The sequence below is a fragment of the Mustela nivalis genome (genome assembly GCF_964662115.1).
Source record: "Mustela nivalis genome assembly, chromosome: 15".
Lineage (NCBI taxonomy): Eukaryota > Metazoa > Chordata > Mammalia > Carnivora > Mustelidae > Mustela > Mustela nivalis.
The window spans coordinates 8,345,056-8,363,343 of record NC_139034.1 but is presented as its reverse complement, the minus strand read 5'-3'; the positions used below and the strand labels follow the sequence as shown (position 1 = coordinate 8,363,343).

The 18,288-nt window shown below is 49.7% G+C and overlaps 3 protein-coding genes across 5 annotated transcripts in view; all 3 read left to right on the top strand.

Annotated features, from left to right (window-relative positions):
- MTMR6 (myotubularin related protein 6) overlaps window positions 1–18,288 on the top strand; it is an 821,484-nt gene that overhangs the window by 307,931 nt on the left and 495,265 nt on the right. The gene's annotated exons all lie outside the window — the stretch shown is intronic.
- LOC309848517 (ral guanine nucleotide dissociation stimulator-like) overlaps window positions 1–18,288 on the top strand; it is a 729,203-nt gene that overhangs the window by 317,507 nt on the left and 393,408 nt on the right. The window lies entirely within an intron of this gene.
- The window catches only part of LOC309848887 (uncharacterized protein), a gene marked incomplete at its 3' end in the record, with an annotated part of 34,923 nt that overhangs the window by 13,639 nt on the left and 2,996 nt on the right, over window positions 1–18,288 (top strand). The window contains exon 2 of the mRNA XM_082700930.1: window positions 14,407–14,881. Coding sequence (XP_082557056.1) covers window positions 14,407–14,881 — 475 coding nt within the window. The remainder of the gene's footprint in view (window positions 1–14,406; window positions 14,882–18,288) is intronic.

Below are 18,288 nucleotides of genomic sequence, written 5' to 3'. Positions count from 1 at the left end.
GTTTTTGTCAGCTCTAGCCCAGATCTGCGTCATGCAATGCACACATTTCCTACTTCATTTATCATTCGCTATGTCATTCATGGTCAGAGTGGTCTCTCTCACAGTGATGGCTTATGGAAGTTGTGCTATGCCTCGCCTTTCTTTCCCTCCTGGTTCTCTCCTTTGAAGTCCAGCCCACTGGCCCCTCCCTCCCTCCACTGCTTGCTTTCTCTGGCTTCAGAAATCCTGGGACAGACTGAACGGGAATTTGCACCAGAGTCCCAGGATAGGAGAAGCACCTGTGCCCAAGGATAGGTTAGGTTAGCACCACGGTCACCAACATACACCTGGGTTGCCTCCTTAACTGCTTAGTCTCTAGCGTGCTTCCTTCAATAAAGACACCATTCAACAAACACTGGAAAAGTACATGAAGGAAGAATAAGCCAGCAGCGAATTGTGACTTTGTGTTCATGGGCACAATTAAGAGTGTCTGAACAGCCCCAATTCTCTGTTGGCTCTGAAAGTTCAGGCAGCTCCTCTTCCTGTGGCCTTACTTCTCCAGGGGACTGAAAAGACCCAAGGTAGGGATCAGTCCCTCCCCCTGGGACAGAAATTTCACATATGATACCTCTGTTCATTCTCAACATGACTCTCCCTTCAGAGAAAAGAACCAAGGCTCAAAGGGGTTCAATCCACCCAGCAAGCAAGTGGCAGAGCCAGGACTCAGCCCAGAGCCGCCTGGTTCCAAAGTCCATGTCCCTCCCTCCCACCACCCACGTCACTAGAGAGGGAAATGCAGTGTGTCTGTGCCAGCCTCGTACCTACACTACGTGACAGTTGGGATGATAAGGAGCCCGACAATGACTGACCAGTACCATTACAACACTTTGCATTGTCGTCTTGGATGCTTTTATTACATATCCAAAAAGACAATTCATCAGGCAAAATTGTATTTGTTCAGTATTTCACTTTCAGTTCTGGCTTGTTTCCTTCCTTCCTGCCTTTACTTGTGTCCTTCTCGCCTTCCTTCCTTCCCTCCCTCCCGCCCTCCCTGCCTCCTTCCTTCGTTCCTTCCCGCACCATCACATTGTCCCGGACTGTAACTAAGGGTAAAGCAATTAGGCTTTACTCTGCCTGTTTAGGAGATGCAGTCCCTGGTTCCTTACAGAGAAGTCTCCTTCAAGACAACTGGGTGGCTCAGTCAGTTATGTGTCTGTGTTCAACTCAGGTCATGATCCCAGGGTCCTGGGATGGAGCCTCACATCAGGTTCCCTGCTCAGTGGGGAGCCTGCTTCCTCCTCTCCCTCTACTGCTCCCATGTTTATGTTCTCTCTCTCTCTCTCTCTCTGTCAAATAAATAAATTCCTTTTTTTTTTAAAAAAAGTCTTCTTTACCAAAGAATGACAGCTTCCAAAGATAGAAGAAATGGTAGAATTAGGAAGTCACCATTTTGCAACTCCCCATGGAAAAACTGATTCAGGTAAGAGCCATCAATGAATGCTACAAGCATTGGGTAGAAGATTGTGGGGAGTAGGATCTTTGGACATTACCAAAGTATCACCCCACTGGTGACTTGCCAATTTTAAGAGAACAATATACTATCGCAAAGGCCAGTACTGGTGGCTGACAACTCAACCAAGGAAGAAAACTCAGTAGTATGCACACCCTGGTGTTGTACCCCCGACTCGAAGCAGCAGGAAGTATCCAGTATCACCCATAGTATTTGTTCCTGATATGTTTAACCTGTACTTAACCAAGGCTTTAGACCTAACTGCCAGTGTATAGGAAAGTCGATAGCTAGAATGTGGAGGTAATGACACTACAGGGAAACAATTAGACTTGTGGGACATTTGACAAGACAAACTGGCCTCGTCTCTCCAGACAATCAATCTGATAATGGAAAGCAGATCAATGCTTGCCTGGAACAAGGAGCAGAGGGGATATGACTGCAGAGAGACACAAAGGATCTTTCTGGGGCAACAGAAATCTGCAATTTAGATTGTTTTTTATTTGATTTGATGGGACACTTACATTGGTGCATACAGTTGTCAAAATTAATGAACAGTACACTTACAGCTGAATTTCTTAGGTCAAGTTACACTTTGATGCAGTTGATTTTTTTTTTAAAGATTTTATTTATTTATTTGACAGAGAGAGATCAGAAGTAGGCAGAGAGGCAGGCAGAGAGAGAGAGAAGGAAGCAGGCTCCCGGCTGAGCAGAGAGCCTGATGCGGGGCTCAATCCCAGGACCCTGGGATCAGCGTCCCAACCCACTGAGCCACCCAGGCGCCCCGATGCCGTTGATTTTTAAAACAAAAACAAATTATCAGTGTCACAGAAGAAAGTGAAGCCATGGGTTCTTTATTGTCTTTAGACGATATTTAAATTGTCTAAAGACCCATTACAACCAGATATAATAAGAGAAGTTCAGCTAGATCTGGGCTTGAAGAAGAAGGGGACAACTAAGAAAGACATCTTGGGGATAATGAAGAGAATTGAAGCAAACCGGATGCTAGATCATCCTGAGAAATTTAAAAAAATTTCTTCTGCTTTCTGGTGGGGTAATGTTCTTATTGTTAGAAGATGCTTGTTGAATTATTTAGGAGAGAAGGGTCATAATGTCTGTAACTTAATTGCTATACTAGAAGCTATATGAGGACATGTAGAAAGAGAAAGCAAAGACAGCATAAAGTTATCAATAGTTTAATTCTGCAGAAAGAATTCACTGATATTTATTGTGCTAGACTTTCAACAATTCTGTACTTCTGAAATTTCCAAGAATAAAAATGTGGAAAACCGTGACTGCCATGTGAGTGGTTTGGAGGCAGTCTTCAGAGAGTCTTCTGGCCTTTGGTGAGATTATCTCTTATGGCAAGGAGCCACCCCTTTCCATGGTTTCTCCTTCAGGGGAAAGGACACTTGCACGTCCCTAGAGAGGCCTTTGTATCCTACTCTGTGACCTAAAGGGCTTTGGGCTTCACCCACCATCCGTCACTTCTCCCCACCACAATGCTGTTGAGCAAATACATGTGAACGGTTCTGTTAACTGCTTGAATAAATATTGCACCTCAACTAAAAAGAAAAGATAAATTCACTCCTGGAATCTCTCCATGAGAGAAGAGACGATAGAAGAAACTTTAAACACTTGCTTAAAGTTGAATGGAAACATGCGTAATAAGTACTTTATTTTTTTTTTTTTAAAGATTTTATTTATTAATCTGACAGAGAGAAATCACAAGTAGACGGAGAGGTAGCCAGAGAGAGAGAGAGAGGGAAGCAGGCTCCCTGCCGAGCAGAGAGCCTGATGTGGAACTCGATCCCAGGACCCTGAGATCATGACCTGAGCTGAAGGCAGCGGCTTAACCCACTGAGCCACCCAGGCGCCCCCGTAATAAGTACTTTAAAGGTAGGAGTTCTCTTTCAACATCAACTAAATGCGGTCACTAGGGCTCTGGGTGTGGAAGATCAGACTTATTTAATGTGATGATGTCTAGGATGTTATTGAGCTAAGGGAAGTGATCAAATTCTCCTCCTCTGGAAGGTCTAGCTCAAATTGCTTCTCTTGTAGAAAATCTTTCCAAACTAATCCAACCCATAACAATCACTCCCTCTCCCAGGTTCCACCTGTTCCTGCTATCTGTTTCAGCCTGTCTGATCCTAAGTCACCTGCTAGATTATTTAAAAATAACTTACATTTTCACATCTTCTCCTCCCAAAGCCAGGATAGGGTTTGATGGGGATGCCAAGCCCTGATTCTCCCGATATGTCTGTCTTCACCAGCACATACCCACCCATACTGTAAGTGCTTGGACAGCAGGGGCCAGGGCTAAGCCCCTTTGTGTTCCCAGTGCCCTGCACAGGGTCTGGTCCATAAATGCTTTAAAAATGAACAAGAGCTTTCCTCCTATCCCTACTGTACAGTCCAGAACATAGGGCAAGGCATGGGGGAGCTTCTTGTAGAATGAATCAAAGTTTCCAGGAAATTTGAGTTATAAAGTCTCTCTCTCTCTCTCTCTATCTGAATCTCTTTTTCTCTTTTGCTTACATGCACATGCATTTTCTTTCTCACCATTGGAACCCAGACACCACGCTGGCAAGAATCCCAGGATTAGAGTAAGGAGTAGAGGAAAGCCATGCCCACTAACCCCTGTCCAAATCCCTGACCCATAGAATTTGTGAGCATTATAAATTTTTTTTTATGACATTGCATTCTGGCAAGATAGGTTACATAGTCACACTAAATGGAACATTCTCTTTGCTCCTTATCCTTCTCCACATCTCATCTAAACAAGGAAGTAGTACCCTAGGTAAGATTGTCAAATTAAATGCGATGTCCAATTAAATCTGAATTTCAGATAAATAATAAGTGATTCTTTTGGCATACATATGTCCCCAGTATTTCATGTAACATATCCTTTAAAAATCTTTATTGTAGGTGCCTCCTTAGCACAGTAGGCAGTGCATCAGTCTCATAAAACTATTTGTTTATCTGAAGTTCAAATTCAGTTGGCACTCCTTTATTTTTATTTGCTAATTCGAGGAACACTTACCTTGAGTCTCCACCCTGGACTTTTTCTCTACCCACACACAGTACTTAGGGGAGTCAACCTAAGTAGTCCAAACTTTATCCTGACAACTCTGAAATTTTTATCTCCAGTTCAGAAATCTCTACCAATCTCCACACCAAAACACTGGACTACCTACTTGATAACTCCACTTTTATAGCTAAGAGTCATCTCAGACCCAATCAGAATTGTTGATTTGCAACCCCTACCCCTTCCCAAGCTGTTGCTCCTCACCCTTCCCCATCTCGGTGAATGGCACTGACATCGACCCAGTTGCTCAAGCCCCCAAGGAGAGCGTCAGCCTTGATTCCTCCCCATCCCGTACTCTGTGTCCAGTCAATCAAGAAGTCCCTTTGGCTCAACGGCCAAAACATATTTCCAGCCCATCGCTGCCTCCTGGTGTCCCCTACAACCCCTCTGGATCAAGGCACACTCTCCTCTCACTTGAACAACTGTACTGGCCACCAAATGGCTTTCCCACTTCCCCTCTTGCTTCTCTATAACCCTCTCTACTGCAGTCTCCCCGCAGTAGCTGGAAGGATCTTTTTAAAGACACATCATGGAACTCATCTGCTACAAATGCTCTGATGTTTCCTCACTGCACTAAAAATAAAATGCAAATATCCTTCAAGATCCTTCATGATCTATTTCCTGTACCATCTGTCAAAGGCCACCAACCTTTCTGTTCCTCAAACATCCTAAGGTCCCGTAGGACCTTAGGATGTTCTGCCTGAAGTACGGCACCCAGGTGGCTCATTCTTACCATTTCCGCCTCAAATCTCACATCATTTCTTCCATTTAGGCCTCCCTTACCTGGCCCCCCACCCCCTGCCCTTGTGTCTCCCAAGGCCATCAGCCTGGGGTATTTCCACCTCCAGGCAAAACCCAGTGCAACTGCTTTGGTTTTAGTTTGGGCCTGTGCACTGGTTTCTGTCCTCTTGCATTTGATCTTTTTTTGAAAACAGCAGAGAAACAGATTTTGTTAATTTCCTAATTCAACTTAAGAGTTCTGTCCATTCATATATGATTTGACTTATGGTTTAGCTCCCCACATTTGTTGTGATGGCTTATATAGGTAGACTTATTTCTACCATATGATTTTTACTTTTCTATTGATCATGCATTTTTAATGTTTCTTTCTTCCCATTTGTTCCCTGTCAAGGAGTTGACATACTTTCTTTATTCTCTTATTTCATCTTTTAGTTTGAAAAAACATATACTCGATTTCTATGATTTAAGGGTTTCCTGTAAAACGCTTTTTTTTTAAAGAGATTTTTATTTATTTATTTGAGAAAGAGAGAGAGAGAATGAGAGAGCAAGAGAGAGAGTATGAGAGGGGAGAGGTCAGAGGGAGCAGCAGACTCCCTGCCGGAGCAGGGAGCTTGGTGTGGGACCTGGGACTCCAGGATCATGGCTTGAGCCAAAGGCAGTTCCTTAACCAACTGAGACACCCAGGTGCCCCACCTTTAAAACTCTTAAGCCCATGTAGGGACGCCTACATAGCTCAGTCTCTTAGGCATCTGCCTTCGGCTCAGGCCATAATACTGGGGACCTGGGATTGAGTCCTGCATCAAGCTGCTTGCTCAGCCCAGAGCCCACTTCTTCCTCTGCCTGCTGCTCCCCCTGCTTGTGCGCTCTCACACTCTTGCTGACAAATAAATAAATAAATAAATGAAATCTTTAAAAAACCCAAACTCTTAAGCACATGTAACTTACGTCTGAACTGAGTCTATTACCCCTCATAGAACACAAAATGAGAATCTCAGAATCCTTTAATGCTAAGTACCTTCAGTTGTTCTAACGATGTGCATTATCATGTCATTCCAACTTGTCACTAACATCTCCCGAAATGGCTTTTTCGTGTGTTTTACAGCTAATGGTAATTCAGATTTCCCGACATGTTGGCTAACTACTTACCTACCGGACTCTTTGTTTCCCATTCACTCCTGCAGGTCTGACTTCCTGTGCTGAAATAATCCTTCAGTTGTCCTTCCAGTAGCTGTTGTGGAGGAACCATTTCTCCATCCTTATGTCAAAAAAAGTTTCTCTAGCACCTTAAATCCTGGGCATAATCCACAGGTACGAAATTCTGGTGTACAGTCCATTTCTTCATTGCAACCAGAATGGCGAGATGTGTGAGACTTTGTGGATGGAATAAGGTGGTGTCTGGGCCCAGCTTGCTTCCCAGAGCAGAAAGCCGGGACCTAGCTTCGTGGTTTTCAGCCATCCTCCCTAACTGATGTCTGGGAACTCGGAAGCATTCAGGCCCCAGCTGGTCTTCTGGGGACCCCCGGGATCCTGAGATCATGCTGTCACACCTGGGATATTGCCCCACTTCATCGCTTGAACACTTTTAAGCCAGGAATGTCCCCCACAGGGGTAGACCCCTAAGTCTTTCAATCATGCACCTGGTTGTCCATAGAAACTTTTGCAGTAGGCTCCTTCAGGTAGGTGCCTCCCCTCGGCTGTATCCATAGCTGTATCACACTCACAACTGGTTCCCATCCAGGCCCCTCGGGCTCTGAAGCTGCGGCAGGCACCACAGTGGGAGCTAGAGGTAGCACTTGAGGTGGTTCAGCATCTTGTTCTGAGGTTGGGGCTGTCGGTCCAAGAAGAGAAAGTATCAACCCAATGATTGACTTTTACATCCCTCCTAAATCAAGGAAAATTTCCCCACCGTTCAATGTTCTCTGAGTCCAGGAAGCAATCCCTAGAGGGTCTCCCCTGATAGCAGGTCATGGGCACAGGGATCTGAGGCTACTCCTTACTCCCGGCCCACCAGATGACGGAGGCTAGGTCTGGGCGGCCTCCGCTGTTCCCTGCACAGGTCTATATCAGCCACCCCCTGTCCTCCTCAGATCAGCATCTCTCTGGTTCTCCTCCCTCTACCCCTCCCCCTGCTTGTGCTCTTTTCCCTCTAATAAAGAAATAAAATCCTACAACAATACATAAAAGATTGAGCATCAAAGTGAACCTTGAGACCTTCAAGACCTGGCCAGAAACACCCTCCTGTGTGTATTTCCTTGTCATCTTTCTTCTTGTGCTGATGGCATCAGAGGTGCATGTCATCCCAAGGAGGGAGAAGGCCGATGGTGGAGAGACTCTGGGCTCCTGAAGAACACAGAAAGGATTTCAGTCTCTAATCTGAAGATCCACTCAGCACTGTCAAGGGGGGGACCTCTGTGGTGACAGGCTACCAAAACCTGGGGAGTTACATGGTCATTCAGCGTAATGTAATATAGCTCCGTACAGCATGTTGAAATGACCAAGTTCACTTGAATAGTGATCAGCCTAAAACCGTTAAAGAGGACCAAAGAGGCACCTGGCTTCCTCAGGCACTAGGATCCTTGATCTCAGGGTTATGAGTTCGAGGTCCACATCAGGCACAGTTAACTTAAAAAAACAAAACATAAGACTTACACAGGACTAAAATCAGTGAGGCTCAAACAACGGAGCTGGTCTGTGCTGGGACAGATCCTGTCTCCCGTTCTTTCAGCCACTGGGCACTGCGCACTCAGATGGTGCCAGTGCTTATCAGCCCAGCGGGTTCTCCTCGTGAGAGCTCAGGGTCTAGAGGAGAAGATGGACAAACGAGAAACCAAAATGTGAACAGAAAAAGCGATTGCTCCACAGCAAAAGAGCAAGGGACACAACTAAGGCCCGAACTCCACCTGGTGAGGGGTATGACAAGGCTGTGCTGAGATGACACAGAGAATTCCTGCGGGAGGAAAAGAAGGAGACAGCCCTGCAAAAATGCGAGTGCATTCCACCTGGCGGATGGCACCATGGAGCAGAGGACTGGAGGTTAGAAAGGGGGCCAGGGTGGCCAGAGAAGCTGAGGAAGGACCAGAGTGGGAGGGGAGGAGGGCCAGGGCCCGGGAAGTTGGGCAGTATCAGTGCCCTTCTCCCAGGGCTGTGTGACCGCACTTCCCCACACTCAGTGGCTGAACCCACAAACGCTGCCTCATGGTCTCAGGGGATCAGGAATCCAGCAGTGCTCCGCTGGGGGGCTCCTTCCAGAATCTCTCCTTAAGCTGGGCTGCTGACAACACCAAGGGACAACCTGCTTCACCGAGAACCTGAGCAAACTCAGGGGCATGGGCTAGATACAGCCCATCTCAAAGACCTGACTTCTTCTGTCTGCTGTGGACCCACAGGGCTGGGCCATGTGAATATGTCTGTATCATGGTTCAACCTAGGGGCTTGTGCTCCAGTGTGAAGATCAGAGAGAGAACATGGGTCCAAGTCAACATGCGGCTGGGCAGTGAACTTTTAGAACGAAATCTCAGAAGGGCCTTTGGGTCATGTTGCCACGTTCTGTGACATGGAAGTGAATCACCAAGTCAGGACCACACTCAGGGTCACAAAAACATGTCTACAAAGGAGTTGGGGAACCAATGGAGCCCCTGAAGGGACACTGTGAAGATCCCTGCAGGGTCCGGGCCTTGCCCAGAATCAGACTCGTAGGGAGGCTTAGCAGGCTTGAACCCAGCTCTTTGAGTGTCCTCAAAGTTGGGGTCTGGGATGCAACCTAGCCATTCACTGGGGGCTCTGTAAAAGTTTTTCTGGAAGGAAGTGGCTGTCAGCCTGGAAATGTGATCGGGCTGAGGGTGATCATTGATATCCTAGAGCGGAGACATATGCCAAGGTTCTTGTCTGAGGAGGATCCCGGGTCATGGCAACCCACTGGATGGACCCCTATCTGCATCACACCCTTTAGAAAGGAGAGAATGGCCTGCATCCTGGAACAGGCGGTCTCTAGGGGTAAGGGTACATTCTGACCATCAAGGGCCAAGACTCCAGTCCCCTCTTTAGGGTTTGCGTTGAAAATTCGAAGCCTAAGAACTTGGGAAGCTATTACCCAGCCCTCTGTAAGTGGGGCTGTCCTCTTCTGGGACTCCAGAACGTGAGCACCGATGAACACATGTGTGCACACAGGAACGAGTGTGCTTGTGCACACAAACACACACACACCAGGAGGGACTGTGGGGTGGGATCCCATTAGTAGCAGATTCCAAGAAGTTGATAGGAGGGAGGAAATTGGGTGGGAGGTATTTCCTACCTGTGACAGCACTCCTCTAACATCATAGCTATTATCCAACCTATGCCTGTGGACATCTGATAGAAAGACATGCTGGAATCATCCATATTTGGCAGAGAAGGGACCATCCCTGTCAGGCACAATGGCTTATCTAAGGTCCAAACCAGGTAAGTATAGAGACTTGTGTGTGAAACCAGGTGTGTTTGCAAGCTGGGGCCCTGGCTGCTCCCAGACCTTCCCTGGGGGCCTGTTCTGAGGGGTGTGTTGGGGTCACTGTGTACAGATGAGATGTGTCCTTGCATGCAGAAGGGGGATGAGGAGATGGCAGACCGGAGCACTGATCGTGTAGGGGTCCAACCAGGAGTGGGCCCTGGTAGGGGATCACAGGAAGTGATGTCACTTCCTTGACAACCTGCCCCCAGAACTTGGAACCCCTGCAACCAGGCACCCACATTCTAGTCCGGTAGCAGGGTTACTGGGCTCAGGACATCTGACACAGAAAGATGTTTTCGTGTTGTGTGCCGAGTTTCCGGGGCTCTGGGTGTCAGAACCCCCAGGAAAATGGCTTGTTTTCATGTTGCAGGCATTGGCTGAAACCACCCCCACGATGCCTCAGGATATTTCGAGGGAGACGCCATAAGGTACTTACTACTGAGGAGACTAGGCGATGCCCACCCCTCTGAACCGTCCTAGGGAAGCCCCATCCCTTCCTCTGGAGTTTGAGGGGAGGAGGAATATGTGGGGGTTCCCGCCCATGGGCTGGAGGAGGGTGAGCACAGTGGATACCCTGGTGATCCCTTCTTGTTCACACCAATGTCAGGGTGGGCAGGGTGCACAGGGGATTCCTGAGGTGACTCTGAGCTGTTCCAGAGCACATCCAAGGCGCTGAAGCTGGGCCACGTTTCTCTCCTTGGGGGAGGGCTCTGCCACCTGGGCTGTGGTGTGTCTGGAATGGAGCGCCCTGGGTCTGAAGACCAGCAAAAGCCTCCAAACAGGGCTCTAAGGCCTCCTGCCTGGCTGCTGGGCACTGTCTTTACAGAACGCTCCAGAGGACATGGTGGAGGAGGTGAACGAGGAGAATCCTTGCTCTCCCTCCTCCAAGGAGAAGAAGCCGCACAGGGCCAGCAGAGTCTGGCGCTGGCTCAGGGTGAGTGCAGGTGCTGGGGAGACCCGACCCCTGGGGCACTGATGCAACACCAAGGGCCCCACTTACTAGAAGCCAGCCTGGCCTCCTAGAGTCCTGAACTCCCATGAATCTGCATCCCATCTCTTCCCCAAACTGGCCCTCATGGTCCTGCCCATGCCTTGGATAGAAGCAGAGCCATTGTCCACATACTTAGAGGAGTATCATTAAAGAGACTTTAGACCAGGTCTCATCCTGTTGATCTAGACTCCTTTTGCCCTGGCCTAGGCATTTTCCTAACTCGTGCTCCCAGGTGCCCCCACTGGCCCACAGTCCTTCCTCAAGTTCTTCAAGTATTGCAAATCATCATTTGCAAGAATGAGTTGGGAAACTCTGATCCAAAGAGACATGGGGCCCATGGTACTCTGTCTCTTGCTCTGCGCTTTGGTATTGATGGAACACATGGTTGGGGCCCCCCCAAGGACAGGAACAGGGGCCTCACTGCACTGCACTGCACGGCAGTCCGTAAGGCCAGTCATTGATCACAGCCATGGAGCCCTTTACTGGGGCAGGACTGGATGTAATCCCTTCTGTGGCCAATGCATAGTGCTGCATCCTACAGCCTCCATGCCCTCCAATCCTAAGCCCTCTTGCCTAAAACATCTCTGTGTTCTCATCTCAAGATATGTTGGGTGCCTGGGTGGCTCAGGGGGTTCAGCCTCTGCCTGCAGCTCAGGTCATGGTCTCAGGGTCCTAGGATTGAGGCCCACATCATGGGTCTCTGCTGAGTGGGGAGCCTGTTTCCCCCTCTCTGTCTGGCTGCCTCTCTGCCTATTTGTGACCTCTCTCTGTGTCAAATGAATAAATAAAATGTCTTTTGAAAAAATAAAAAGAATGGGCTATGTCATCAGAAATCACAGGATCCATGCCACTCACGCAGGGACATGCTATCGATACTCTACTCACAAAGGGTCCTGAGATACTAGGAAGTTGAGACATCATTTCGATCAATTCTTTATATGGATACCAAGAACATTTTCTCTTTGCCTTAAAGGCTTCTTAACTGATTGGTTGATTGATGGATTTGAGAGAGAGACAGGGGGAGAGTGGGGAGAAGCAGAGGGAGAGACAGAATCCTCAAGCAGACACTGCCCTATGGACACAGCCAGCTCTATGAGGAACAAAGCCTCAGGACACGGAGACCATGACCTGAAGCAAAACCAAGAGCCTTAGGCTGAACCCAATGAGACACTGAGTCAGTGATTGTTTTTCAGACTCTGGGCTCTTTTGTCCCACCTCTTGCAGAAGTCCCTGAGATCTGGGGGCTCATTCTGCCCTCCAAGCCCCAACCCTCCTGGTGGCCACAGCACTGACTCATGTCTCCTCTGATTCACCTCAGGGGAAAAATGGTTCAACCAGGAAGAGGACGAGGACCTCACTGCTGATGGCAGAGCGGGCCAACAAGCTGGAGGACGCAATTGATCACCTGGTGCCTGCCATCCTCAGACAAGATCTACACTGTGTCCACACCTTTCTGGACACATACGACACCTTTGCCAGCACCGGGGAGGTGATGGACCAACTATGTGCAAGGTGAGCACCCTCCCCTGCCCCTAACTGTCCCGTGGGAATAGGCCAATGCCTGGTTGTGAGACTTTGGCAGGTCCCCAAGCTTCCCCAAACTTTCCCTTACTCCTAACTGGGGCAGAGGTATTATAGGGACTCAGTGGCAGGTGTCAGAAAGGACACCTGGCAGCCTGCGCCGGTGGAAAAGTCTGCTGGAGGGCCTGTGGGCATGCTCTTTGAACACTCCCGTGCCCCTCATGATGAAGCCTCTGCCTAATCCCTACTCTCACTGTGATCTTGAGCAGGGCTCCTTTGCCATTGAAAGGGAGATCTGAGATTCTTTCTGGGGTCTGTGTCTGGATGAATCCAGAACAATCATCCCTGGGGGTGAGCAGGGCCAGGCCCCCTCAGATGTTGGTGATGGGCTGGTTGGGGCCCTTTCATTCAGCAAGCATTCAGGAAGCCCCGGTAGGTGGAGGCGATTATCTCGGAGCTGAATGGGATCCCGGCACAGAACAGACAGCACCCCAGGGCTGCAGGCTAGTCGAGGGTCAGAGGGTGAGAGCCAACATCCGCAAACATCTCATGTGATGCCCCCTGGCCTCCTGTAGATTCGGGTGCTATTACTCCACGTATGAAGAGGTCAAGAGATCCCAGGAGCAGCGCGACATGTGAGTAAGCTTTGGCTGCTCCAGGAGGGCCTTCCCTCTCCAGCAGGGCAGTGAGGGTCCTGTGAGTTCAAGGGGCTGATGGACCTTCATGCACACCTCTGTGATTCCTGCTTTAGGGTAAATGTCTGAGAGCTTCTACTGGAAACTAGGAAGGTGCCCTGGGGAGCTGGGGTAGGTATGTGAGCACTGTGGGAGAGCAGAGGGGCATGGAGGACAGCTTCAACCTCTGAGAGGGTCATGCTCCATCCCTGCCACCTCCCAACCCTCTCTCTGCCCCAATTCTGGGACCCAGAACGCAGGATTTAGGAACCATCGTAGAGCAGTATGTTGGCACCTGCATGCTGGGTGCTCAGAGGGGGCTCAGGGAGAGTGGTGACCCAGTAGAGCCCAGGGAGCAGCAGCCATCCCACACCCTGTGGGAGGTGAGTGTCAGTGGAAACAGACCCACTCTCATGGCACCTAGTGACTGGGCAGAGGAGGTAACGGTGGAGGTATGGGGAGGGTCCGGGGAAGGCCTGGCTAGAGACAGAGTCCCTTTGTTCCCTCCTCGGTTGGATCTTCACGGAGCAGAGGCGAGTGCAGTGAGGGTAATTAAGAGGCCAGACACCACCCCTCCCTGGGCACATGCAGTGAATTGAAGTGGCTTGTGGCCAAGGAGACAGACTGAGGAGTGTGTCCAGCTCCCCTAAGAAGTCCAGAAATGATCACCCCATTGATCACGGACTCCCACTCCTAGAGGCTTTTGGCCAGCCCGCCGTCTGGGAGCAGGCCTGTCTCGGGCAGGACTGCCAGGTCGCAATTGGACAAGGAGTCCGACTGGTCTCAGGCAGGAGCTGACAGCCCAGGGGCCCAGGTTCCCACAGGGGTTCCCTGGGATTTTGGTTTGGATGCATACCTTGTCCTCTGACTTTTCTGTCTCCATGTCTGTCCCCAGGGCCATCTATGCCATCCTAAACACCTGGGTGGAAAAGTATCCAGAAGATTTTGTGGAGCCTCCAGAGTTTCCCAGCTTGCATACGCTGCTCGCCTACCTGCAGGTCTATGTGCCGGGCTCGGACCTGCAGCGCCATGCCCAGCTTCTGCTGACAGAAAGTCAATGCCCTCCCAGAAAGGCCACGGAGCCAGAGGCTGGGGGTGAGGAGGACTGGGGGTAACTGGTGTGGGCCTGAGGAGGAGGCAGGGTGGCCACCCTGAGGAAGCCTCCGTAGATTGTAATTGGGCCGAAGAGAGTGAGTCGTCTCAGATCCCTGTCCCCATGGGCTTCCGTCGGGGACACCTTCCAGGGGCTGGGTCTTGAACGCAGGCCACGCTGAGTGGTGGGGAAAGGGAAAGGCAAAAGGGAAGTCAATCAAGCTGATGATGCTTTCTCTTCTTGGAGCTACAGCACCGGCCCCAGAGCCAGATCAGGAAGTTGTTCCAGCAGCCCCTCTGGCACCCGCTGCACCTCTGGGACCAGGGCAGATGGTCGTCAGGGCCCTCGTTCACTTCTCTGCCACGGAAGAGCCACCAGGCCTTTTGACTTTCCTGGATGACCAGCAGGGTCCTGCCCCCGAGCTGCCGCCACCTGCCTCCGTGGAGCAAGCAGTCTCGGCCCCGGAGATGCCGCCCCCTGCCTCCGTGGAGCAAGCAGGCTCGGCCCCAGAGCTGCCGCCCCCTGCCTCCGTGGAGCAAGCAGGCTCGGCCCCAGAGCTGCCGCCCCCTGCCTCCGTGGATCAAGCAGGCTCGGCCCCCGAGCTGCCGCCCCCTGCCTCCGTGGAGCAAGCAGGCTCGGCCCCCGAGCTGCCGCCCCCTGCCTCCGTGGAGCAAGCAGTCTCGGCCCCCGAGCTGCCGCCCCCTGCCTCCGTGGAGCAAGCAGTCTTGGTCCCCGAGCTGCTGCCCCCTGCCTACGTGGAGCAAGCAGCCGAGCTGCCGCCCCCTGCCTCCGTGGAGCAAGCAGGCTCGGCCCCCGAGCTGCCGCCCCCTGCCTACGTGGAGCAAGCAGCCGAGCTGCCGCCCCCTGCCTACGTGGAGCAAGCAGCCGAGCTGCCGCCCCCTGCCTCCGTGGAGCAAGCAGTCTCGGCCCCTGAGCTGCCGCCCCCTGCCTCCGTGGAGCAAGCAGGCTTGGCCCCTGAGCAGCAGCTCGTGCTGGTTGGACCCCCAGAGCATATCTCCTCCTCCCCCGTCATTTCCTTTTTTATCATATTTGTGTTCTGTGTTCACCTCTATAATTACTTCTTAGATTTAATTTATTAAAGTAGAATTTGAATTTACATAAAATTTTACTCGCATCCTTTGCAGTGGGATATGGAGGTTTCATTAGGTCCATTCAGGGTGTTGCACAACCATGTCGTTCTACGACGTTTCCGTCACAGAGACACCCGCGCTCCTCATCGCTCACTGCTCTGTCCCTCGCCCAGTCCCTGCAACCGCTGCTCTGCTCTCTGTCTCCTCCACTTCACCTCGACTTGGATTTTCCTCTGCCTGGAATCCTACAATATGGCCTTCTGTGTGTGTCTGCAGAATATAAGCGTGATTCCCCTCTTTTCAAACTTTGTTATACAAATAACATTTTATTACATAGGAATGTTCCTGAAAGAACAAAGATCACGGGAAGCCCCCAAATGAACTATTTTCATTCTGAGCTAGGTTTCCCATTTAGAAGCATGCCTTGAAAAGCAGAAACCATGAGAGAAATGTCTGGGTCCATGAGACACCTTTACATGCTTTCAATTTCCCGGGTAGTCTGCGTTTCAACTATTCTGATGGGCATCTTATCAAATATTAAAATCATATCTTAAATATTCTCCTTTCTTGCTAACAAGTTAGGTCATAAAAGAGTTCTTTAGGCTTTATCCAGACTATGTCTATTTAGTCAATAATGATTTAAAGATGAAAAAAAGAAGGCACGTTCCTTCTACCAAGGAATAATCCCCCATCACACATGGCATCCTTCTTCCCTGCCTTTCCTCTTCTCAGGTCATGAACAAATGGACCTCAGTGAGACAGGAGTTGTGTAGAGTTTAACCTTTGCAGGTTCTTTTCATTACATACTACAGTGTTTGGGGTGGATTCACTGGAGGGTGGTTAATGCCCAGAGAAATGACCATTGCTCCAGCTCCTTCTTTCCTTGAGCAATCGGGGAGAGGTGACAGAACTCCCAGCCCTGTAGCTTGGGAAGCTGGTAGGAGGCACAGGTTTTAGTGTGTAAGGTTCTCATTTAGCCTCAGAAGGGTTGAGTTTGATGTGACGTAGTAACATCATAGAGCAAAGCCCAGGAAGCTACTATGTCTACAAGTCTATCACTTCGGACAGGTCTGAACTGGAGATGGTGATTGGCATTAAAAAAAGGAGGTGGATCTTCACATCACCATGGCAACAGCAAGGAGGGCTCTAGTTTGGGGGATTGGGTGGGGGAATTCTGTGACTTCCATTCAAGGGCAGGTCAGAGCTGCCTTCTCTCGAAGCAGGTCCAAACCCTGGCTGGGCTGTTTGAGCCTGCCACTTAACTGCACAACCTGTAAATACAGGAGAAACCAAACCTTAAACCATAAACCGCAAATAGGAACAGTTATTGTTGTTAGAATTGATTTTGAACTTTTTATGGCTTCACTTAACACCAAATGCACTATAAGTGGATAATAAATATTAAACAGAAAACCCTTAATGGCATGACAATACATTTTCAGAGGAATATTACTTAATGCATCCGTTGCTAGACTTTGCTTGGGGCTGGAGTGGCCCTCCTCCTCAGGAACTCTAGGGCAAAAATTCAGGGACACTGAGGAGTCTGGAAAAGAGAGCTGAGTCATTGCCCTCAGTTTCACCCTTTCAAGTTCTTATCTAGGGAAAAACCAGGCGTGCTGTGCTGCCATTCTGTTCAAGAGGGGAAAGAGAAAGGAAATGAATAATTACAAGGAATTGAAGAGATGCAAATTTCCCTTGGCTGCCAAGCTGCTGGTGGATCAAGATGTCTCTTTACAGAGGATTTTCATCCGGTTTAATTTGCTTTACTTTCAAGTGAAGAAAGGAGAGGATGTCAGAACACAGGAAACCATAAAGAGACAAACCCAAGGAATAAGAGGAAAGGAAAGAAAAACTTCTTGCTACTAAAAATGCAAGTTACTGCTGTTCTATCAGCAAAAAGAAACTGCACAAAATTACCATGGGAAGAAATCCTTTAGGGGAACCCCGGTGGCCATGGGGAAGTGTGTCTTTAGGTCCCCTGTCATGTTAATTCTCTCTACCTTTGCACCCCCACTTCCCCTCAGCCCATCTTAGGACTGTTTCAAATGACTACCCACTATCAGACAAGCCCCATATCATTGGCTAAAAGCCTGTAAGTAAGAAAAAACAAGTTCCCTTTTCTCTTTCACTGACTTGCTCTGGGCCAGGCACTGTGCTGGGCTCTTTGCACACGCATTTGGGTGTCTGGGTCGAGCTCACCTAGTTCTTCCCCAGGACAGAGGGCTGTTCGACTTGCCTGCAGGACCCATGAAGTGCCCTGCAAAGAGTCTGTTGGTGGGGGTCTCTTGAAGAGAGCCTCCCAGAGGTGAGAGAGCTGCTATTCAAGTTTTGAATAGGCTTCCTCTGAGAAACCTTCCTTGACCTCGCGGTGCCCAGTATCTAAGACAGAGCACCCTATATTTCCTATCAGAGCATTTACCACGCTGACTGTCCACTGTCCCCCAGCAGCCTGTGAGCTCCATAAGGCCAAGGGTTGCCCTGATTTTGTTCACCATTGTATCCCTGGGGCAGACCCCAATGCCTGCTAAGTAGTTGGGACTGGAGATGTAGCTGTTGGATAAGTGAATAAATGGGTCAGGGTCGGGAGAGGAGGAGTGTGTCCTAGAACTACTGAGATCTATCACCTGACATCTTCCTGCCCCCCTGAACATAGCCTCAGTAGAAGATGGTACAATGAAATAACCAATGGGAGAAGGAAGTGCCCCTTACAATTCAGAGGATGGTCTCGACAGGTTCCATGGGGCCAGCAACTTCAGCAGCCACAGGAAGGGGCACCTGTGTGCTCATCACCATTGGATCTTTGGATTTCTTCTGTGGCTTCAGTTTTGTGCATCCCCAAGGCTCTGGGGCAAGGATCATGGGCCTCATGTTCCCATTCCACTGAAGTAGGCCATGATAGAGGGCAGGAGTTGGCCAACACCAGGCCATATCTGGGGTGCTGATCATGAGCACATGAGGGTCCCTGATGGAGAGGGAAGACCCACATAGACCATTCCTTGGAAATGCTAAGGGTTGCTGTTTGGGGGGGCTTAACATAAGACTTAGCTGGCACGGCCTGGAGAAACCCAGATCTAACGATTATTTCTAATTTTTCAAGGTAGGCTTTCCTTTATTAACCTC